Genomic DNA, 24633 nt, shown 5'->3' with positions numbered 1-24633 from the left:
TAAAACATGTTTTCTCTGTTGCTGAATGTGTAAAATGATAGAATTTATAATGTTCTTGCAGTTCTCTTCTTAATAAAAAAAAAAAAGAAAGCATAATTTCTATGTCTACATTTGAAATTTACTTTGAAATCACTTGGATTAAGTACAGCCAGAGTGCTCCTTGGAAGCCAGGATGGCTAGACTTCGTCTTTCATACTTTGGACATATTGTCAGGAGGGACCAGTTGCTGGAGAAAGATATTATGTTTGGTAAGGTGGAGGGTCAGAGAAAAAGAGGAAGATCCCCCCAGCGAGATGGACTGGCACAATGGCAGCATCAATGAGCTTGGCCCAGGATCTGGCAGTGTTTTGTTCTGCTGTGCATAAGGTCACTACCAGTTGGTATCAACTCATTGGGACCTAACAACAACAAAAGAGAAAAATCTACCCCAGACATGAAATAAAGGCCACTGGGTATCCACGGACAGGAAATTTCATTGATTTGTGATCTACTCTGAGGTCCTGCTTTTTATGGAGTTAGGGACTCTTTCCAAAAACAATCAGTCGGAAACTAAGTTTGAAGTAGTAAATAAATCATGTGCTTTACATTCATAAAAGCGAATTGTTTTGTTTGTTGTTTGTTGCTTAAGATTGAAATATACTTCACATACCAAAACATTTACCACTTTAGTTTACATTTTAAAGTGTGCAATTCCCTGTTTTCAGTACATTCACAAGGTTTCATAACTATCACCACTGCCTAATTCCAGAACAGTTTTATCACCCGAATAAGGGATCCATTGTGTATTCAAGTCTCCCCTCATCCATCCTCCCCACTTCCCTGGCCATCAGTCATCTCCTTTATGCCTCTGTGGGTCCTCCTATTATGACTATTTCACATAAATGGAATCATACAACACGTGGCCGTTTGTACTGCCGTCTTTCACTTAGTAGAACACGTTTAAGGTTCATTTACATTGTAGCACGTGTCAGTATTATATGCCTTTTGTGGCTGGGTAATATTCCATTGTATGGAGAGATTTTTTATGATCTATTCATCAGGAGTCCTGGTGTGGTGCTGTGGGGTAATGCACTGGACTATAAGGTCAGTTTAAATTGCAAGGTTGGTGGTTCAAACTCAACCAGCTGCTCCTTGGAAACCCTATATGGGGTTGCTATGAGTCAGAACTGACTCGACGGCACTTAACAACATCAACAATCATCAGTTGATGGACATTTAGGTTTTTTCCACTTTTTAGCTACTGTGAATCACGCCGCTATGAACATTTACGGACAATTTTTGGGATAAATGTGTGCGTTTAATTATTTGAAGTATATACCTAGGAGTGGAATTGCTGGGAAATACAGTAACTCTGTGTTTAACATTTTGTGAAACTGCCAAACTGTTTTTCAAAGTGGCTGTACCATTTTACATTCCCACCAGTAAAAATGATTATTTTAAAGTTTGACTGAGAGTGCATCAGTTTCTGTGAATGGGGTAGGTGGTGAAGGAGTTTTATTTCCAAACCTATGTTAATTTAATGGAGTCTTAGTGTGGCGTTGTGGGTTAATGCGCCAGACTGCAAAGCCGTTTGAACTGCAAGGTTGGCGGTTCAAGCTTACCAGCCGCTCCTCAAAAACCCTATCCAAGGTCGCTACGGGTCGGGTCCAACTCGATGGCACTTAACAACAACAACATGTTAATTTAATAAATGAAAGACCAAGATAAGCATCAAGGAAGTCTTAGCGGTTTTGCTATAAAATTGGTCAATAAGCGGATCAATGTTCTCTCACCTTGAACCCTGGGAAGCCAGGAATTCCGTGCTGACCCTGGTCACCTTGCTCCCCTTTCCGACCTGGCTCTCCATTAACACCTGAAAAGCCCTTGGGGCCTGGCAATCCTGGAAGACCCTGGATGAACTGGTCATCACATTTGCAGTCCCCAGCATCTCCTACAATGGGAGGGAAAACAGGAAAATTGCTCTTTATGAAGCTTTTATTAATCACTCTTAGAGCTGTAGCAAACAGAAATATAAGATGGGGTCATAACAGTAAGCTTTCCAAATGATCAGTCAGGGTTACCTCAGGAAACCGAATTCTACTCAGATGTTTCTTGAAAGACACTTAAAATACAGATCTCTTTTATACTGGTATAGGAAGAATCTAGGGACCAACGAAGGATGTTGAAGAATCCAGCGACTGTGAGCAGCAAGAAGTCATTAAGACCATTGAGCCAGAAGAGGCAAGGGAAGGAAAGAGAGTTACAGGAGTCCAGTACAAATTGGAACCAAAGTCTTAGGGGCATGAGCTATTACATGTATACCAGTGTTGGGAAGGTTTTTAGTTAAATAGCCAAGGCTGTGAGAAATGATGGAAAAAATCTCCAGGTCTTTCTCTATCCTGTCATTGGCTGAACTCAGGAATCTTAGGGGATACTCTCCTATTGGCCAGCAACTCCAGGGCACAGATCACGGCAGAATAGGACCGAGTTATGTGGCTCAGAAAGGGGAATGTCTATACCTAAATTGCTTACATTCCTAGCAGGGAACTGAATGCACACATGTATCAGACAGGTGTGTGATTCTGTGCCAAAATATGTTCACCATTATGGGATGGGAGTGCTCAGCAAGGGCCACATGGGTAGCAGACAGGGTACCACATAGAGGAAGTACCACAGAATCGAATATGCTCTGGACAAGGAAGCGCTCTTCCGGTGGGTGTAGAGTCTAAGAGGGATAGCAGGAAGAGTAAATGCAAGGACCGCATCACTCTAATTTAGCTTATGCCACTGACTGGGAGAGAGACGCTGGGCAAGTTGCTTTGTTTCTTTGTCTCAGTTCCCACGCCACCCAAACACCTAACTCAGGGAGTCATTGTTAGGATGAAAGATGATGGCTAAAATATAAAGGAAAGTATATATTGACTCTGTATAAACACCCGTTATATTGTCTCAAAACTGATTACTTCATACGAATCATTTGACTTCAGCCTAGGAAACAACTATTCATCTTTCTTGCCTAGTATTGGCCTCTGCATGTCTTGAAAATTCCATTACAGAATTTAACTGTAAAAGGATGAGCAAACTGGGTGTTGGGTGTTTAGATGACCAAGTTGATTTCCTGCATCCTATTTTTAGTTTAATAGCCATGGGAGAAAGGAGCTTAGCAGAGAAATGTAGGGTCCATCTTATTTAAAAATAATGTGAAAAGGGGAATAGCTTTAACTTCCTGGAAGTTGAGGGAGAGTTAGAAAGGCCGAGGTGTCTTCTACCTTTCCAAGCATTCCTTACCTTTCCACCCTTTCTGTCCACGAGCCCCAGGGAACCCAGAAGGCCCTGGATAGCCCACTCTTCCTGGTCCTCCTTTCAGTCCAAAAAGAAAACCTAAAGAAGAAATTCACAAGGAAAGAACATTAGCGGACCTTGGAGACACCCACCATCTAAACCAGTGTTGGGAAGGCTAACTATCCCAAGACAGCATTAGAGCTTCATGTTCCTCCTTAAACACCTGTACAAAAGAAACTTTGTTTTGTGGCCATAGCTCTTCGGGTTGTAAAGAAATTTAAGAGTCTACGAATTTAGTTTTTCAACTAAAATCTGGAGATAAAAAAATCTTTCCTTTTGAGAAAAACTGAGTTTGAATTTTTTGACCATGTATTTTGTTTATGTGCTACAGACTCCGATGCCCAGATTACTACACATTTTTGTCCCCCACTCCTTCCCCTGCCAAAAGAGAGCTACTAACACATTTCCTCTTGAGTTCTTTACCCTGGAATGTGTGCACATGCACATATATGCCCCCCACCCTAACCCACTCCCCCACACACTCACTTTCACGCCTTTGTGTGCACACATCGGTACACACATACACACATGTGGAGTTCACATAATTGACATAGATCAGGGTTCCCCTCAGGGAATGTTCTCCCCGACACCTCCTGATCTCCTGCTCCTGTATGCTCCCCAGCATCCCCATCCCTACTAACAAGCTTCAGGAAACTTCTAAAGTCATGTCCTATCTTCAGGGTTCCAGTAATTCCAAGCAGGTATGTTGAGGTGAAGTTATAAAGAATGGTATTTTTAAAGCCATCAAAATCCTTGATGTCACATTCTAAAGAAATGCCATCTTGTGGTAGACATAAGGTTGCACATTTCCATGAAACAAAACCCAATCCTGGGTTATGGAATCCAAATGTTTCTAGGATTCATTCTTTTATTTTCATCACTGTTAAATCTACTAGTGATCACACGCTCCAACAATCAAATAAAAAATTGCCCAACAAATTAACACTATCTGTCCATCTCCATCACATCATGCCCGAAAGGAGGAGAGAATAAGACTATTAAGGGATTATGAAGGAGAAGAAAACACCAGATTTTAAAAATGTTTGCTGCCTGCTTGGGAAGATGACACCAGAATTGGAATGTTGGAATGCTCTTAGGTACTTATAAATATTTAGGGAAAGTAGCAATGAATAATGTCCCATGAAATTTGATCTCAATGGTGGTGGTGGTGGTTGCGGGCCACTGAATCAGTTCTGACTCACAGCTACACTGTATAGAATTTCCAAGGTTGTAAATCTTTACAGGAGCAGAAAGCCTTATCTTTCTCCCGTGGATCCGCTGGTAGTTTCAAATTGTTGACCTTGAAGTTAGTAGATCCAGCAAACGTTTATTCAATGACTATTCTATGCCAGGCAGTGTATTAGGAACTCGGAACACAGTAGAAAATGATCGCCACGGGAATTACAGTCCAGGTATGGAGACAGGCATTAAGCTCACAGTGGTGAACAAACCCCTATCGAATTTTGAATTCTGGCCATTGCTATGAAGAAAGAGAAATTAATAAAATTGGAGGGGTGTCAGGAAAATCCGGAGGAAGTGACCCTTAAATCAAGACCTAAAGAAGCAAAGAGCCCACAAACAGAAGGTTGTCCTTATTATCCACCATCATAACTAGTGGCCCAGACCTGTCTCCTAAGGCACGTCTGGTTGGGTTTGAATCCCTAATGTTTCAGCTAGTAATTGGGTTTGAATCTCTAATGTTTCAGCTAGTAGAGAGAGAGAAGATGATCCAAGACTGAACTCCAAGGGCCAACATTTACTGAATGGGTAGAGGAAGACGATGGAAGTGCTATCAAAGGACCCTCAAAGAGAGTTGCTTAAAAGATGTTGTTAAGTGCTGTCAAGCTCCTTCCGACTCATAACGATCCTGTAGAGGATTTCCGAGGAGTGGCTGGTGGGTTTTAATTGCCAACCTTTGTTAGCAGTCCAGTGCTTGTCCTACAGTGCCATACCAGGGCCATGGGCTGTTCTGTTATGGGAGCCAAGAAGAGAGGAGGAGAGAAGCTGCACAGAAGCAGTTGCTGAATATGAAATGACAGCCCAGGACTTGGCTCCATCACATCCCTGGTCACCAGGTCAAGTCATTTCATGCCTTTCACTTATGGATGTAGAAGTAAAAATACCAACCGAGAGGGAAGGAGTCTTCATATCAAGGATCAAGCCTATCTCCTCAGTGCACACGGTGAACAGGGACAGGGAACTTAGACACTGGCTACCTAAAATGGGGTGGGGGGTGGGCTATCAAGGCATGAAATGGCTGGCTTACAAGTATTCAAGAGGGAGTTTAGTTTCAGAGGGAGGGAGGGAAGGTAGAATCCCCACTAATTTTCATCTTGTCTAGATGGGTCTGGTGAAAAGGGATGGCAGACATGGGGACAGGATTCTTTTGATTCAATAGTGAGTAAATGTTATCATGAATAACTGCAATGGTCACAACTGTAAAGACAGAAGATGTGTAATAAAAAGGGGGAGTGGTTATTCTTACATGACAGGAACAGAGAACCCTATGACCATCAAGAGAGAAGAGCATGAGTGGAATGTGGGATCCTAACCAGAGAAGCAGCGACACCAGAGATGGAGGCAGAGGTGATGGCATGTAGAGACAGAGCAGCTGAGGGCCCTACACTCAAGGAAAGAGAAAGGCTGTGTGCTGGTGGGTAGGAGGCAGGCTAGCAAAATGTGCCCTTTGATCGCTTAAATGATGACATATTCCTGACTGTTTTTGTGTATATCAAAAGCAACAACAACAAAAATAAGAACTGGAATAGAGGCAAATACTGCACCGTGCACCATGATGGTGCATGGAGGGGACTGTAACCATTGTAATAACATAAAATACAATTTGTTGCATGCAAAACCCATGTTCTGCTATGTAAAAACTATCACTCTATTCATAATAAAAGCTTTAAAAAAAAGTCATTTCAGCCAAGTGAGGGATTTTGTGGGCTTTATTTTTACGTCTCCAAGTTCTCCCAATATTTATTAAAAAGTAGATGAGGAGTCCTGGTGTTGGTGTTGTAGGATAAGCATGGGACTTCTAATCACAAAGTTTGTGGTTCAAAACTATCAGCCATTCCTTGGAAACTCGATACACGGTTGTTATGTGTTGGAACTGACTCGATGGTTCTTAGCAACAAAAACAACAATAACAAGAAGATGTGAGTATGATCACAGGTAGTTATTGAAGCATGGATGGAGTGCCCGGATGGGGTAAGCAGGTAGTGTGCTTGGATGCCTTGGGAGAAAGACCTGGAAGCGTCCTTGCGCGCAAGCAGCCGTGGAAGACCTCACACACTGGCTGCCATGATTTGGCACCAGAGTGATGGCAACTGATTGTTGGCTATTTTAAGAAAGCTGGCATTTCAAATTTGAGCTATAACATTAAGGACAGAGATTAAGGCTATTCCTTATAGAGTAAGTATCTGATTCTTTGGAAATCTAGGAACAAAAAGACACAAAGGGGTCATTCTAAGGTGACATTCTTCCTCTTTTCTATGCTGTTTTCCCCTTGTTTAATATATTAATTTCAGAGTAGTCCTGTAAGTCTCTGAAGTGTTTTAACATGATTTTCACAAACAGGACAATGACCATAGTGAACCCAGCAGTTTGTGTTTTTGTTTTGAAATTTATTCTAGAACAGAATGGACTTGGCTCTACTACTTGATTTCAGCTAGTTGAATTTGAACTAGGAGTAAGCTAAATATTTCACCCTGAAAGAAAAGTGACTTCATGGCTTGCACATTTTTCTGGAACTGCAAAGAATAAAAATTCTGGTTTTCATTAGTAACCACACATAAAACAGGAAAAAAAAAAATGCAGCGAGCAAGAAAAGAATCCAATAAATAAAAATCCAAGGGGAAAGTTGAAAAATGCTGTGAGAATCAGGCCATTAATATTAAATGATGAACATACACAAAAACATTAAAAGGCCATTATGGTTGGCTGCATTTTGTGTAAGATTGCTCTCTGTAAAGGCAATTTGGAAACAATGTGTCTCACAGGATTAAGGTATATTTTTAATCAAAAGTTTAAATTATACGTTTTTTAAAATGTTAGTTGATAAGATTTCCATCTGCTCTATACATTTCCTTATAAGTCTGCAATATGAATCAGAAATAAGTTAATTTGCTTGCATTTGACCTATGTTGGAAAATCACAAACAAATACAAGAAGCCATGTGTCTTTATCAAAACAGAATTTAAGTACAGGAAGGATGGCAAAGTCAGTCTTCAGTATCAGTCCTTCGAGACACATAATGTTTTTATACTTTTGGTTTTTAATGTAAGATGCTCTGTTGCGCCACCCCCCCCCCCAAAAAAAAAGGAAAACTCAACAGATATAAGTTTTTAAATAAATACAGTGTTCAGAGAAACCGTTTTCATCACAGATGTTCTAGTAAGAAATATTGCTTGCATGATCATAAAAATATGAAAGAGAATGCTGTGCAAACGCTTTGGGAAACTCATGATACAAGGAAATAGCTGTGCCTGAAATATTTTTCATTACAATATGGGACTCGAGCGTCTTTTTGTTGTTGTAGTTGTAGTTGTTTTTGAAAGAAAACTGGGCAAGTGCAACTATCTTCACCTAAACATTTCCTGTAGAATGAGAGCAGTGACTGACAAGCCTTTCAATGGGAGAAGTAGGTAAAGATGTGAGCGCCTCGAACATCTCCAAGAATCTTAGTTTCAGAGATGGCACAAACACGTCCTCTCCAAAAGCACTGAGACAGCTAACACTCAAGTGGATTCATCTGCAACTGAACTCAAACACGATCCCTTAGAAGATACGATAGGAAGAAATAACCTGAGAGATTACTGAGGGTGAAATCAGAGAATTTAAAGCAAAATATTTTTTTAAAAGAAGAGGCTGCTAAATTTGGGTCAATATCAAATATAAAGAGGTAGTGTGATCTCATAGTTTCTTCCAATGCCTCATTTATCTAGAGCGCTGCATTAGAAGCTCTTACAGTATGTAAAGCGTCCCTCTTTCAGCTCTGATGTTGGAAAGATTAAACTTCTTCGAGGGCAAGCTCAAAGATGGATTGCGCTTTTCCCTGCCTCCTTCAACAGAACCCTCTCAACTGAAAAAGATGAGCCACAGTTGACACCAACAACTGGAAAATCATCTGTGCTACGATTCAGTGATACCCTCAGGGGAGCAAATGAATGCAGACTATGATGTTTTCTTAGTTTCTAGACTTCCACAGTCTTTCTATCTGCCTGGGCACTGATGGCTACTTCTTTTTACAGAACGTAGCCATCTTTTCTTGTCATAAACAATGATCACATGCTAAGCTGGGGTTTGGTCTCCACAGAAGGCTGTAAGGAAGCTGATTGGTCTATTTAAAATCGTGATCATACAGAGGACAGAGACTATGCCGAAGCTTAAGGTCCCCACTGTGGAAGCAGATGTATGGAGTTTATCACTGACACTGGGACAGCTATTTTAGTTTGCAACTGTTTCTAGATGGTGTCTTTTAGATGTTTTGCTGAAGGACTTTCAGTGAAGTCAAACCTTACTTACTTTGTCAATTACACATGGCTACTGACACTCACTAGTTTTACAAGAGTTTGTCTTTTTTTCATGACTAGTGTCTTCTGTTTTGATTCCAGAGGATAAAGCTATATCATAATCTACTGTAAAGTCGTTTGAACTGCAAGGTCAGTGGTTCAAGCTCACCAACTGCTCCTTGGAAAACCTATACCGGGTCGATAAAAGTTGAAACCAACTCAAGGACACTAAACAACAACAACATAATGATTAAAGGTGTTCTGGTGCCACAGGATAAGCACTGGACTGCTAACCAAAAGGTTTGCAGTTCAAACCTTAGAAACCCCATACAGCGTTGCTATAAGTCAGAACTGACTCAGCACTTAACAGCAGTGCTAACAACATGATGATTAAATAAAATTAGACAAAATTAAAAACCACAGACCTTTCGTTTGCTTGGAAGAATAGCAAAATTACATTTATTTTTAGTTACTCTAGGACCATTTCTTTTCATACACTGTCCCCCTCTACTCCCTCTTTCCCACTTTAACAAGCTCATTCAATGTGAGTTTGTAAGTAGCAAGTTTGTTTTTCTCTTTTCCCTGATAGAAGCTGCTTAGCAGTCAACCTTTGACTCTAAAACCCTGGAGTACAACCCCGCTACCATTCCAGATCACAATAATGCAGGCATGTTATCAACTAGCCAAGATGACAACTGCAGCCATTCTAAATTTACGCGTGGACAAAGATGATTTTCATTAGTGATTCATCTTCCCAGTGTGCGTTCCAGGATTTCAGTGTGATAAAAGGGAAACTAGATGAATTCTGGGCCCTCCATCAGTGACGTTTCTGAAAAGATGTCATTGTCAGTGTCAGTTTAAAAATGTTGTCTCCAAATCTTCAAAATCGAGTTAAGGGAGAAGAGCATGAGCGGAATGTGGGACCCTATCCAGAGAAGCAGTGACACCAGAGATGGCACTTAAGAACCACTGGCCTACTGGATTACTTTAGGGAATTATTTAGCAGAAAAACCCAAACAAAAATTTCTGTTGGTGTTTAGCTTCTTTATTTGAACACTGAAATGCACCCTCCCTTTAGTTTTTCCATCCACTTACCATCTGGTCCAGGTAGCCCAGGGGCACCTGGGGGTCCTCGGAGTCCTGGCTTTCCATCAACTCCTGGTGGCCCAGGGTACAGAGCAGGGGTGCCTGGGTCTCCTATGAAGCCTTTGGGTCCCATTTCTCCAGGTAAGCCTCTCTTCTCATCTGCAAATCCAACAACATTCACCAGCAGCCTAAGTCTCTCCAAGCAACTTTTGCTATCTACCAGTTACATTTGAATTCATGTCCACAGGAGACACCAAAAAGACTAGTGAACTTTACAACCTAATCAACACCAAAGGGATGGAGGTCACTGATATTATTTCATCTTTGTTTTTATGATCTGAAAAAAAAACACCTCTTCTTGCCCCCCAGTAATGGCAATGAGAGTTGTTATGACCCTTGGAAATATGTGGTTGTTCCTTCTGCTCTTCCCAAACAACTGATGGGGACATGTTAATTAGGCATCAGAGGCATCATGCAGACCATAGGCATAATGGTTCTGTGAGGATAGTCCCCAAATGTATTTAAGATGCATTAGCCTGTACAGGGTCTCTATGGGTCGGAACCGACTTGACGGCACTTAACAACAACAACAACAAGCGTTTGCCAAGTCTAGTCTATGAGAAAAAGTAAAAATATAAAAACCACAATCTGTGCAGTCAGTAATGGCTCCATTGTTCATGTTTAGGCTTGAGAGTGTTACTGTTGTTCTATAATATGATACCAAGAAATGACATTACCTTCACGTCCAGCGGGTATGCCAGGGAAACCTGGTGGGCCGGGGTCTCCTGGCTCACCTCGGAATCCTGGTTCCCCAGGACCTCCTGGGAACCCTGTGTCGCCTCTAACTCCTGGAACCCAAACAGACCCCACAATACCAGTTAGACATTGGTATCTAGGTATCAGAACAGACCTGGACTTTTCACTGGATACATATGTCCTGGATATCAGTGTATTGTGTCAGCATGATGGAGGTTCAACATGTTTACTATATGGTGGTCTCTGACTTCAAGGAGCTCATTCATGATTAAATATGGAAGTTGCAATATTCCCATAAGTAACCTAAAACAGTAAGAGACATAGAATGCCAAAAAGATACATAGAGGTTTAGAAAGAAGGGAAGATTGTTTTGACTGGGAATCAAATAGTTTCATGTTGCGGAACCACAGGGAATACAAATAGTCACAGTAGACAACATTTGTTGAGCATGCCTGTGTATGCCAGGCTCACTATTAGATAATTTACACACATTTAATTACCATAATGCCCTATGGGAGAATGCCTTAGGATCCCAATTTTACAAATGAAGAAACAGGCTCAGAGAGGTAAAGTTACTTGGTCATGGGCACTTAGATCTCAGGGATGGAGACAGAGATGATGATATGGAGAGACAGAGCAGCTGAGGACTCTGGACTCATGGAAAGAGAAAGGCTGTGTGCTGGCGGTTAGGAGGCAGGCTTGTAGAATGTGTCCTTCAGGTTGTTTAAATGATTATACATTCCTGAGTGTTTTGGTGTACATTCCACCGCTACTCCCCCCAAAAAACAAAAGCAGAGGGAATAGAAGTAAATACTGTTGAATGAGTATGCACAAGGAGATTGTAATCATTGCAATGAAACGATGAGTGTAAAACCGATGCTCTCCCATGTAAACTATTACTCAGTTCACAATAAAAACTTTTAAAAAAATCTAGTTAAACCAACTACATGTATCTTTTCAGCATGGTTTTGGGGTTGGCAGATTCTTTGGATACCACAAATGAGAAACGGAAATGTTGTCTCTACAGTTAGGTGGAGATCAACAGCTTGTTGAGCAGATATTTCAAAATCCACTGATGGTATTTTCATCAACATTAGATGAAGATATGTGAAAACAGTTACAGAATGGACAGAGGGCTCACATCTATGGTGGAAAGTGTGTACTGAACTGCTGGACATACTAGGGGGGCTTCAAAAGTTCAAGAAAAAAATGGAATGAAGAGTTAAGGCAGAAAGTTGACCAAACTATGTTAGAAATTTTTGATGATTAAGAGATTTTATTACAAGTGAGAAGCTCCCAGTGTCTTAAGGAATCTTTTTGGAGAAGAGTTTCACATTCTTTTTGTAAATCGAATTGTGCTTATTAATTTCAATGGATAAAATTCTACACTGACCATAGGCTAGTGCACAATTTATATCAATAAACTGATCTATTACATTTCCAAAACATGTCAAGCACTATTTCTCACTGCTAGCCAACTCTTGATTCTATATTTCACATGGCTCTTAAATAAAATTATAGATCTTTTTTGTTTAACAACAAAAAACAGAAAACAAGAGTTAAGGTACTTTTACAACAAACCTTTTGAAGCCCCCAAGCCTGATGACCTACTGGGAGCAGAAGAAAATACTAGAACATCTTTATTTTTTAAATATCTCATCTTTGAAAATATCTTCATATTTTAAATGGTATCCTGTTGAGCCGCTGGCAACTAAGTACTAGACTACAAGGTTGGTTTGAACCTCAAGGTCGGCAGTTCAAACTGACTAGCTGCTCCTTGTAAGCCCTGTGTAGGGTTGTTATGAGTTGGAACCAACTCGACGGCACTTAACAACCTTTTATAAATATCTCTTTAAATTTTCTGCTTTGTATCTCTCTGTTATCATGTACATCACTCAAGTAAGTATTTGTTAAGCTTCTACTATGTGTTGGTATTGTCATTGGCATAGAATAAGATACAGTAATGAACAACACAGGCTAAATTCCCTGCCCTGACGAGCATTCTCTAACATGTATAAATGATCTATAAGAACATATATAAATTATCTGTAAGTATATATGCATACAATTAGTACTTGAGGGTGCACATTCAGAAAGTTTCAGAGCATTGAGCTCTAGTCACAAAATTAGAATTGTATTCCAATATGATCTTGCCAATTGTTAAGGAGATACAAAAATAAACATGGTGAGTATTAGCTGTGATACATGCAATATACCATACTGGTACCCAGAGGATCACTGTCACCATGGGGAGGCGCTTCCTGGGTTTGTGGGAAGACTATCTGGCATATGAGACATTGAAAAGATGTGGCTGTTTACAGATTAAGGATTGTGATTCATCTCAGTACTCAGACTGTCAAACCGAATAGCTTAAGAATCTTGGTTTAATTGGAGAAGAAACGACAGGAGGTGAGTGTGAGCATGCCACTGAGAGTTGATGCGTTCAAGGACTGGATTTCGTGATTGATAAGCTTCAGAAGGTAAAACTGGAATCTCAGGAAGTTACGGGGAAGTGGACGAGGCTTGCCTGGGAAATAGTGAGTTCTCTCTGGCAGAGGGAAAACGCTCATTTCAATTATACTATTTTTAAACCATGAGGAGAGTTGTCCAAGAGATTGAGATTTTCCTTATGTTATGCTTTAAACATTTTTTCCCACCAGAAAACCCTTATTAAATATTTCTGATCCGTTTTTAAAAACTGAGAACAAAATGTATATGTGATGATATGTATTGATAACAAATGTATATACATATATGCATATGTATATGTACTGCAAGAGGAGTGGTGTACAAACCTTTGGCTAGGGAAGGATGAGGAGAGTAAGCAGGTAGTCCTGGGAGGCCTTGGTCACCCGTTTCTCCCTAGAAGGGGAAAAGTGGAAAATAAAAGAGGAGGACAATAGTTTTTTAGAGTTTTTGACAATACGCATTGTTTCTAAAGATTACAACTGGATCTTGATTATTGAGACTCAAGTAACTTCAGCTGATCTGCTATTTTGACTAATCAGCCCTTACGCTGTACCTGGGGAACTAGCCTGTCCTGAGGGTCCCAGACATTCAAGTCGTTAGTTAGAAGCACCAATGGAAAGCACTGTAGGCAGGTTTCAATATTATTTTGGGATCTTCGCCATCACCATCATCACTACGTTGTTGTTGTTAAGTGTCGTGGAGTCGGTTCCGACTCATAGTGATCCTGTACAGGGTTTCCAAGGCTATAAATCTTTACGGGACAGAAAGCCTCATCTTTCTCCCACGGAACAACTGGTAGTTTTGAACGGCTGTCCTTAAGGTTCGCAGCCTGATTCGTAACCACTATGCTACCAGAGCTCCTTATCGTCACTATAGAGTAGGACACTTTTGATAACGATGCCTGAATCGGGCAGTACAGGTAAGTCTAGAGATTTTGCAAAACCCACTTCACAAAAACCATTGTGATCCAGGGTATGCCCACTCACAGCAGCCCTAAGTAGGAGGGAGTACAATTGCTCATTAGGGTGTCAGGAAATATAAATGTTTACGGAAGCAGACAGCCTCCTCTTTCTCATGTGGAGTTGCTGGGGGGTTGGAATGGCCAAGGCTAGCCACCAGTGCCAGCAGGATTCCATATACCTTGCCATAACACCCTCTAAAGAAAAGAAATTTAAGGAAAAAAAAATCCAAATAATACGTGAGATCACCTTGGATCCTTTAGGTCCATCAGGGCCTTGGTAACCATCAGGTCCTCTACTTCCCTGCAAGAAAGAATTGGAAAAAAAAAAATTATTTTATCATTAACAGATAACTAAAAATAGCTGCAATGTCATTATTGTACTTAATTGATACTCATTCATTGTTGTGGTTAAGTGCATTGATTCAAATGCAAAGTGACCTGTATTGTTTCCAAGGATCAATTGGTGAGTTTGAACTGTTAACCTTGCAGTTCAAACCGACCTTGCTTATCTTATGGTGCCAAACTAGGACTCCAATAGTTCATTCTACCATCATATAATTCTATATTCAGTTTTCTCTGGTTATCCCCAAAATATCTTTTTTTAAGTTGTATTGTTTGAATAGGGATTCATAAAATAGGTCAAATAGTTTCCTTTTCTTTTCTACTTTTTGAAAAATACCTGTTTTTGCTATTGTTGAAGAACTGCGTCATTTGGGTTGTAAATATCCCACATCCTCAATTTTGGTCAATTTCGTCCTTGTGGAGTTGTAGAGTGTATTTCTCTAGTCACCATATTCCTCTGAGTATTCAAACAATACAACTTAAAAAAAGACATTTTGGGGATAACCAGGGAAAACAGAATATAGAATTATAGGATGGTAGTCGTTAAGCCTATAGGTTTTCGTAGATTTAGGGTCATCTTTTGGCAAGATTTCTTCATGGAGGGTGCTCTGAAATTCCCATGGCATCACATCAAAGGGGACATAAGTGTATGTCAAGTTGTCCCCACTAGTGATTTTATGACTGGTCACTGACTCAAGTGTTGATTCCCTGGTTTAGTTAGTAAAATCGTTCTCCAATATGAATTTTGAAAATTTCAGTTCACACCAAATGGAAGTGTTAGAAAATCAACATTTTTTGATTTTTAGACAGTTAAAAAAACAAAACAAATAAAAACAAACTCTAATGCTAATTATTGATTTTTCCTGGTGTGGTACTGTGGGCTAATGGTCCAGACTGAAAAATCATTTGAACTGCAAGGCCGGTGGTTCAAGTTCACCAGCCGCTCCTTGGAAACCCTATAGAGGGTCGCTATGGGTCAAATCAACTCTTAACAGCACCAACAATTCTTTTGAATGTTTACTGAAAGGCAACATTTACTCTTATGCAGCACATCATAAAGTATTTGGATAGGCCTGTGGAGCTATTTAACAATCTAGATATTTAGTCCCTCTTGCTAAAGTGTATTTAGCAAGTATGCTTGTTGTTAAGTGTCATTGAGTCTGTCTGACTCATAGAGGTCCTGTTTAGAGTTCCTGAGACTATAAATCTCTGTGGAAGCAGTCTCATCTTTCTTCCTCGGAGAGGCTGGTAGGTTTGAACCACTGACTTGGTGATTTTTGATGTCTAGTGCTTATTCTCTAGAGCCACTGAGCTCCCATATGCTTGGTTGTTGTTGTTTGGTTATTAAGTGCTGTTGAGTTGATTCTGACCCATAACGACCCTGTATAGGGTTTCCAAGGAACAGCTGGTGAGCTGGAACCACCGACCTTGCAGTTCAAACTGACTTTGCAGTCTAATTAGCCCACAGCGCCACATCATGCTTGGTAAGGCCACCAAAATTCAGAAGGCTAGGTGCCAATAGTATTTAAAGAATATATATTATCTGATTATCTTACAGGTTTTATTTTGTTTTGTTTTGTTTTAATCTACAAACACGTATGCCAAGCCTTATTGTTGAGAATAAACTAAAATTGGCATGATTTTGTTGTTTCCTTTGAGAGTCTATGGTTTAGATTATGACTGTCTTTCACACTAGGTGGAGCTGAAGATTCAAAAGCGAAGGCGGATTTTCCTACAATTGTTTAGTCTTTCATATCTCTGATACTAAAAATGATCTGCTGTTTAGAATCCGTCTCATGAAATAAACTAGGAACCCTAAAAGAACTTGCCAAAGACTGAAGAGATGGCAACTAGGCATTGATTTAGTCTGAGCAGAACCCAAATGACAAGTCTGCTCAAACAATGCTCTGGAATTTGCCAAATCTACAGTTCACTGAGTGCCAACCAATCCCTGCTCAGTCATGTTGTGATACCAACAGCGAACATTACTAACAAGATCCCCAAATGCCAAGTGCTAATCACCTCTGCTGAAAAAACCAGACTAGGACCAATACTTTAAGCATATGTCTGCGATAGCTAGATATTGTGTAAAACCAATCTGAGTAATGAAGAGTGAAAAAACACTCAGGAGCCCTCTTGGCAGCTCAAACTCCAATAGCCTGGCATCTTAGTTAACACGATGATCTCAAAGTTCCCTGTGATGGACTGGAAGGAGGTGTGCACAACTGAGTATCATGTATAATTTAGTAGATAAGGTGGACAATTAGTTCCCACTCGGAGGATATGTGAGAACATTGGCAGCTGGAATCCCAATAGTTAAAACAATAACAAAAACTCTTTTCTTCTGTGGTTCTCAGTGGCAGGCATGATGAGAGGGGTGGAGGAAAACCAGGGGGTAGTGGTCCCATGAAGGAACTGTCCTGGGGTCCTTACAGTGATGCAACGCTCCAGCTTGCATGCAGAAGGTTCCTTGACACCTCCCTTGGATGCAGGGCCTGTGCTCCAGCTAAGACAAGTGTCACAGACCCTCATCACTTGGATAAACTGAAGTCAGATACGTTTCTGTTTTAGAACGAGTAACTACAAAGTGCTTTGAAAATATGCATGGCTCTCTCTACTCATCAAACTTAACACCACGCCACTTTTCTGGTTTAAATTCAGTGAGAATACAGAGTTTTTGATGTGCCACTGTAGGATAAGCACTGGGCTGAAAGGTCAATTTGAACCTCAAGGTCAGTGGTTCAAAACTACCAGTCACTCCTCGGAAACCCTACACAGGGTCGCAAAAGACTCGATGGCACTTAATATCAACAAATATATAAGACTTATGAGAAATTCTGATTATAGATTTTTAGAGGTGGTCAATTTTTTTTCTTTTCTTTCAAGGTTAAAAACAATCCAAACTAGGCTAATGGATAATCATTAGGCAGAAGCCTTTAGAGACTGGCTGTAATAAACTGATAACAAGAATTTATTATTTAAAGCTTTTTATGGAAATGCATACTTCTAAAAGGCTTGTTGTTGTTAAGTGCTGTTGAGTCAGTTACGACTCATAGCGACCCTGTATAGGGTTTCCTAGGAGCAGGTGGTGAGCTTCAACCACCAGCTTTACGGTCCAGCGCATTAACCTGCAGCACCACACCAGGACTGTGGCTAAAAAGCTCCGCCATAGTTTCCTGCCCCCTCTTCATATGTTTACCCTGCCTGTTTCCATTTCAATGATCGAGTCTATTTCAACTCATAGTAACACTACAGCACAGAACAGAACAGTGCTTTAGGGTTCCTAGATTGTGGCATTCACAGGGCAGATGGACAGGCTTTTCTCCCAAGGAACCACAATCGCTTAACTACTGCACCACCAGGGTCCTCTGAGAAAACACTCATTAGATATCAGAGACTCCCTGCCAGGGATGAAGTGTGATTTAGCATGTGAGAATAGAAGTCCATGAGATTTCAATAAAAGAACCCAAATTGACCACTTAGTCTCCCCTTCAAACAAATCAGTGATGAGAATAACTTGCCATAACCAACAATGTTGATCCTCGCGTGAGGTAAGAATGAGTCTTATATTCAGTGATGCAGTACGTAAACGAGACATCCTTTGAGCCCGAATAGGTCTGACATAGTTCAATTGATTATACTGATATAGGGGGGGCTTCCAATGACATCACACCCAAAGGGTGCCATTGAGGGTACACCTTTCAAGCGAATAGATTTTCATGAATTCTATCTGAAATAACTGTGTTATCTGTTGTTAAATGCTGTGGAGTCAGTTCTGAATCATAGTGACCCTTATAGGGTTTTTGAGGAGTAGCTGGTAACTACGTTGTTACGTGAGTCAGGTCGGTTCCGACCCATAGCAACCCTGTATAGGATTTCTGAGGCTGTAAGTCTTTACGGGAGCAGAAAGGCTCGTCTTTCTCCTGTGGAACCGCAGACCTTGAGGTTAGCAGCCCGACTCGTAACCACTACATTACCAGAGGCTCTGCCAAATGTTTGCTCAGTTACTAAAAATATTGTTGTTGTTGTTAAGTGCCTTCGAGTCGGTTCCGACCCATAGCGACCCTGTACAGGGTTTCCGAGGCTGTAAATCTTTACGGGAGCAGAAAGCTTCATCTTTCTCCCACAGAGCAGCTGGTAGTTTCAAACTGCTGACCTTATGGTTCGCAACCCGATTCGTAACCACTATGCTACCAGAGCTCTAAGGATTCCATTAGAAACGGGAGAAAAAGCAATCTTTATGAAATTTGAAATAACCCAATCTATAAAAGACACTTTATATTCCCTTACAGAAAAGGTTAGAACTGGTATGGGGGCTTCAAAAAGTTCATGACAAAAAATTCCGTTATCTTTTAATTCCATTTTCCAGGAACTTTTTTGAAGTCCCCTCATAGAAATTATAATTAGCTTGGTATGAACCAGGTATAATTGAACGTGTGTGCAGCTAAATGAAAACAAACTTTTCCCCAGAATACATTATTTTCTTTTTAGTTTCACCCAATTTTAATGCATCTTATGTTACTGTTTTACAGTTGCTCCTTGAAGTTGCATTTGGTTTCTGATTCCAATTTATACCATAAAACCAAAGTTTGTGAGCACACAACCGTTGGTGAGGGTAATGGCAACTTGGCAAGTAAGTAACAGACAACAGACATGACTGTGGTGTTGTTTGGTACTAACATGTAAGGGTGGCTGACTCATCTGTGTATGCCCTGTCTGCTTCTTATATTTATAGTTAAGTAAACTATTTCTCCGTAGCAACTGTGATGTCCCTGTTAACGGAAACAATCTGTCTTCTCAAGTTGTTGCAGCTGCAGAAAGTAAGTTCCAAGAAGCTTGCCTGAATTCCTAACATCTGGGCTGCAGCAAAGGTACCAGGTGGAAATACTTGCTTAGCATCTTGTTGTCTTCCATCTGCTGAGTTCTAGGTGGCCACTGTATTGAATTGTATTTTAATAACACTATAACTCCTTTGTGTTGGATTAAAAAACCCCACAAAAATCTACTAACAATCATGATTCCACTAGCAAATAGAAATAAAAGTATTAAAGAATAGCATTTTAATTGTTGTTATGAAGTGATGTCAAGTCGGTTTGACTCATAGCAACCATGTACAGGGTTTCCAAGGTTATAAAGCTTTGCAGGGGCAGAAAGTTTCATCTTTCGCTCTTGGAGTGGCTTGTGGGCTCAAATTACTGACCTTGTGGTTCACAGTCAGTGTTTATTCTAGAAAACCACCTTGCTCCCAGCACTTGAATTATACGCCCTTAAAGGCTAATGATAGCTTTAGTCCTTGGTTCTTTTACAATAACTGCTTATGTAATCCTCAAACTAGAAGGTGATCTTTTTTGTCTTGGGTTGAGGTATAGAATGGTATGGTACCTTTTGGGATATCTCCTCTTAGTAAGTAATGATATGGAAAGCTGCGTGTTTTTAGGGCAGATCCTGGGCTCAAGCCTGGCCTGAGATTATGGTAAAAGGACAGGAATTGGAAGAAGAAAGCAATTCTATTGCAACGTGGAATCAAGATTGCTTTTTTTGTTGCTGTTAGGTGGCATTCAGTTGATTTCAACTCATAGCAACTGCCAACTTGCAGTCTAGTGTTTATCCTACAGCGTCACACCGGGACCCCAGGTTCCTGATGGCACCGCCAACGCACATTAGGTAAAACAAACAAACAAAAACAAAGCAAGTGGCAGAATAGTATGTGTATGTTTGTTTTTGTTAAATGATACGTATATTAAAAATATGTGGTTATAAGTTATATTATATTATTAATATATTATTATAACTTCAGATAAGTTAGCACTTATCTGAAATGGTACTTAAGGACCCCTTGATAGAGTTGGTTCTTGGGGAGGCGCTGGGGGACCATAATCAGAAGGAGGTGAGCGATGTATTCTATGATGGAATCAGTAAGAATAATAAATAGTAAAAATAAATCAAATCATTTAAAACCTATTTCTCCCTTAATTTACAGTGGTATGGCCTAGATCCAGATAATACCTTTCTCACATAACATTTTGTTTTGTAAAACAATCCATTCACAGACACATGGCAAAAATAATGAATTGAGTCAACACTGACTTTAAACCAGCATCAAAGTACAAGGGATTTCTAAATGTTTGTGGAAAAAGGGAATGAAAAGATAATGGAATTTTCCCACAGACTTTCTGAAGCCCCCTCATATGTGAGGTCTATATTTTGAAAAAAGGCACAGTGGGCATTTGGTCAGCATGTTGACCACATTCCTAAGAGTGACAAATGATAGCATAGCGATGAGAGTGTGAGACTAGATGGAACAAACACCAGGGTTGGTAGGGGCTGAATGATGGGAAGGAAGCCTGGAGGGAGAGAAAGACGGAAAGATATAAAAGGCCAATGTGCGAAAAAATGGAAAAAAAAATAAATAGTGCCCAGCCTGACGCAAGTGTCACGAATGATCCAAAGGAAGGACGACTTAGGCTACTGTAAATGCAAGGGCAAATCTTCAATAGGTTTCCCTTGGGCAATGGTTCTTTTCTGAGATACCACAGCTTCACATTTGGCCTGTGCACAATGGTTCCGCCCAGAGCAGACTGCATTCTGTGTGTTCAGACTTACTTTCTGTCCTATTATTCCTTTTTCACCATCGAAGCCAGCTGCACCCTGGATTGAACAGAAAGCAGATGCCATTAACAGCTATGTCTTCCATAACGGAATTAGTGAGAATAAGAAATAGTAAAAATCAGTAAGTTATTTAAAACCTATTTCTGTATGTATGAGCTAGAGACAGATTCATAATGCCTTTCTCACGTAACACAGCAAAAAATGTCCAGATGGCATTATTATCGTGCCTGATATTGATTCAAATAAAATGTTGGGCTGACAGAACAATTCTTAGGTTAGGTCCATATTTTATAAAACAGTATTCAGTTTTTCCCCATTTTAAAAGGGGAGCCCAAGAACATGCAACTATGGTGCAAAGGTATAAAGGAAGAACAATTCACTATAATAAAAAAAGTACATTTACTATTAAAGTTATCAAAACACCAAGAGACCTCTTTGATTTTCTAGATATAAATCATTTTAGTACTATTTTCACATAATATATTATTTCTATCACTTAAAGAAATATGGATAAATTTTTTAAATGGCAAAAGTATAAAACGGCATCGACTCCAATATTCTAATAAGCCTCTCTTCCCTAGTTTTTAGGGGCAGTTTCTACCATTTGTTGTTGTTATTGTTAAGTGCTGTTGAATCAGTTCTCATTCATGGCAACCCTGTACAGGGTATTCAAGGAGCAGCTGGTGGGTTAGAACCGCCAACCTTGTTGTCAGCAGTTCAATGCTTATCCTACAGGTCTACACCAGGACTCCAGGATTACACAGCCCCCCATTTTCCTGTCTTCTTGGACCCATGGCCATGCCCACATTTCCAACTTGCCCTACTGTTAATATTGGCTATGTGATGGAGTCTTGGCTAATGGAATCTGAGCCGAAGATGTATCTGCCATTTCTAGGTCAAAATTTCTAAGAAACAGGTATCCCTGAGAGATTACAAGATGACAAAAATCACCATGGAAGGAGATCCCTCCTTCTCACTAGTGACACTTTTTGTTGGACTCAGGGTACCAAGAAATAAACTTTTAGTGTTTCAGCCATTCTACATGTTTGGTATTCTTGATTCATGGTGACCCCATGCACAGTGGGATTGGATGGGGATTAGATTGAGAGAGTTTTTGAGCCTCTAAGCATCTTAGTAACACATAGCCTCCCTTGACAGACAGGGTGTGTCTGCACTTGAGGTACACTGGTGGGAATCACCCCCAGACCTCCTATATGGAAGGTAGGAGAGGTACTATGAACCACTAATGACCCAGTGTGTCTGGTCACCACAGCCTAATTTAACTGAGTAAACAGACACATTTTTGCACTCTGTTCTTACTCTTCTCCAGAGAGGGATGCAATTCTAAGATACAAGGCTTACCCTCATTCCCGGAAAGCCCATGACTCCTTCTTCTCCCTTCAAGGAAATGCCCTAGGAAAGGACAAAGAGAACATCACGTCACAGAGCTTCAGAATTCTATTGACTTAACACATGACCACCTCTTTTGATATGAGATCCGAACACAGTCTACATGTTGGCAGGACTCAGAGAAACCCTATGAGTTTGCCTGGATATCATCACTTAGTAGGGAAGATGTGAGTAAACTGAGGACAGTAGTGAGGGCACGCCAAAGCCATGGTCGTGTCACCTGTGATTTTACAACGAGAGAGACAGAGGAAGAGAGGTGAGTACTTAGCTAGAGCAGACTAGAAGCCAGCCCATAAGCCTTCCTTGCCCCTGCTGCCAGCTCTATTCTCACATTTCCCTTTCCCTCTTTCTCTTCTCGCTCTTTCTTCTTAAAGAATTTAGGTTCATTTTAGAAACTTTAACCACAGAGGTCCTACCTGGCTAATAATCAGGTGTCTGGGCATGGTGTGAGGGCAGGATAAAGCAATTACTGTGGTACTTGTTGGATCCTGCTCCCGAACCTAACCTGTTATTGAGTCCCCAAATCCAAAACCAAAGCCATCATCACACAGTGGTTTCTGACTCACATTGGCCCTAGTGGACAGAACACAACTGCTTCATAGTGTTTCTGAGGCTGTCATCTTTGTGGGAACCGTCAACCTCATCGTTCTACTAAAGAGCGGACAGTGGATTTGAACTGCTGAACTTACAGTGAGCTGGCCAACATTTAACCCACTGTGCCACCAGGGCACCTATGGCATTGGTTAGCCAGTGTTGCAATAAAAAATGGCACTGACCAACTAATGTTTGTTATGTAAAAGGAAAAAAACAATCATTTTCTGGAAAAGTGTGAGAATAAATGGTAATATTTTGTTGTTGTAGACAAATGGGTACTGAAGACTATTGCATATTCCATCACTCCCAGGTAAACACTGAGAACCTGGGAATTACAAGTGAGAAGCAATGTTGTTAGGTGACTTACTTTTCTTCCTGGTTCCCCCATACTGCCTTTGTCACCCTGTGAAGAATATGAAAAAGGAGAACTGCATTAATTTCAGAATTATACTATTTAAAATTTATTAGAGTTTGATGTTATGAGGAGCTATGTATTTGATAAAACTTCTAAACTATCCTCACAAATCCACTGTGACATTGACTCCTAAATTTTATAGCTTCAGAATTCAAGGAAAAAAGAAAAGTATCTTTTAAATTTCTTTCTGGATTGTCACACTTTTAATTCCATCACGTATGATTTTTGGTATTACCGACATCATGTCTACTCTTCAATCTGTGCAGTTTTCGTTTCTCAGTTACAGGCATATGTCATATCCTCATAGTGGGAGTTCATGCCCACGGCCGAGTCCTTCACTGCTCTGTTGTGTGTCTTCACACTGATTCTGACTCGTGATAAGTCTGGACTGGGTTTTAAGGAGTGGCTGGTGGGTTTGAACCACGGACATCGCGATTATCAGTCCAGTGATTAACCTACAGCATCACATCAGAACCCATTACATTAGCTGGAATAAAACATCATTCAGAAGGTTGTTGTGTTAAGTGCTATAGAGTCAGTTCCGACCTACAGCGAACCTGTATAGGGTTTCTGAGGAGTGGCTGGTGGACTTGAACCACCGACTTTGCAGTTCAAACTATCTTATGGTCTAGTGCTTATACAGTTGGAATGCAAGCCTCAAGAAAAAGTGGCTTTTAGAAACCAACGACAGCTTTCTTTGGCTTTTTTCCTTTTCTCTTCTCTTGGTGAAAGAAATGCTATGACCTGCTTGGTCCTTTATCCCCATCACACCTGGAGCAGGACTTTGTACTACTGTAGGCTAGGTCTTATCCAAGCCCTAGGTCTTATTCAAGTCCTCACCCATGCATGCAAAAAGGAGGAAATGAGAAAATCTGATTGGGATGCTTAGGTACCTCAGCCTCAGTCCAACCTGACTCTGACCCGCTCCTTCTTCAACCCTACTTGGCTGAGTCCTTCACCTGAGTACTTTCACTTACACGGACTCCACATTTTGTCTACCTTGGTTGCTCCTACTGTCACATTTGGAGGTGTCCTGCAGGTGCGCAATCACCTGTGCTTGGACACATTTGTCTTTGGATGTGCGTTACTGTATCAAGTGTTTCTGCTACCTCAAGTCCCAGCCGCCTGGATTGATTTCTTCTCTTAATGCTGTGGTC

The 24633-nt window shown here is 40.6% G+C and overlaps 1 protein-coding gene across 1 annotated transcript in view; it reads right to left on the bottom strand.

Moving 5' to 3' along the window:
* Positions 1-24633, bottom strand: part of COL4A2 (collagen, type IV, alpha 2) — a 184425-nt gene that overhangs the window by 62468 nt on the left and 97324 nt on the right. Inside the window, exons 12-20 of the mRNA XM_006851540.1 lie at positions 23429-23464; positions 22420-22470; positions 21052-21096; positions 14354-14407; positions 13472-13538; positions 10658-10768; positions 9930-10079; positions 3268-3360; positions 1773-1930 (exon numbers count right to left, since the gene is read on the bottom strand). Coding sequence (XP_006851603.1) covers positions 1773-1930; positions 3268-3360; positions 9930-10079; positions 10658-10768; positions 13472-13538; positions 14354-14407; positions 21052-21096; positions 22420-22470; positions 23429-23464 — 765 coding nt within the window. The remainder of the gene's footprint in view (positions 1-1772; positions 1931-3267; positions 3361-9929; positions 10080-10657; positions 10769-13471; positions 13539-14353; positions 14408-21051; positions 21097-22419; positions 22471-23428; positions 23465-24633) is intronic.

The sequence above is a fragment of the Chrysochloris asiatica genome, unplaced genomic scaffold (assembly GCF_000296735.1).
Source record: "Chrysochloris asiatica unplaced genomic scaffold, ChrAsi1.0 scaffold00029, whole genome shotgun sequence".
Classification (NCBI taxonomy): domain Eukaryota; kingdom Metazoa; phylum Chordata; class Mammalia; order Afrosoricida; family Chrysochloridae; genus Chrysochloris; species Chrysochloris asiatica.
This window is presented reverse-complemented; position numbering and strand designations above follow the sequence as displayed.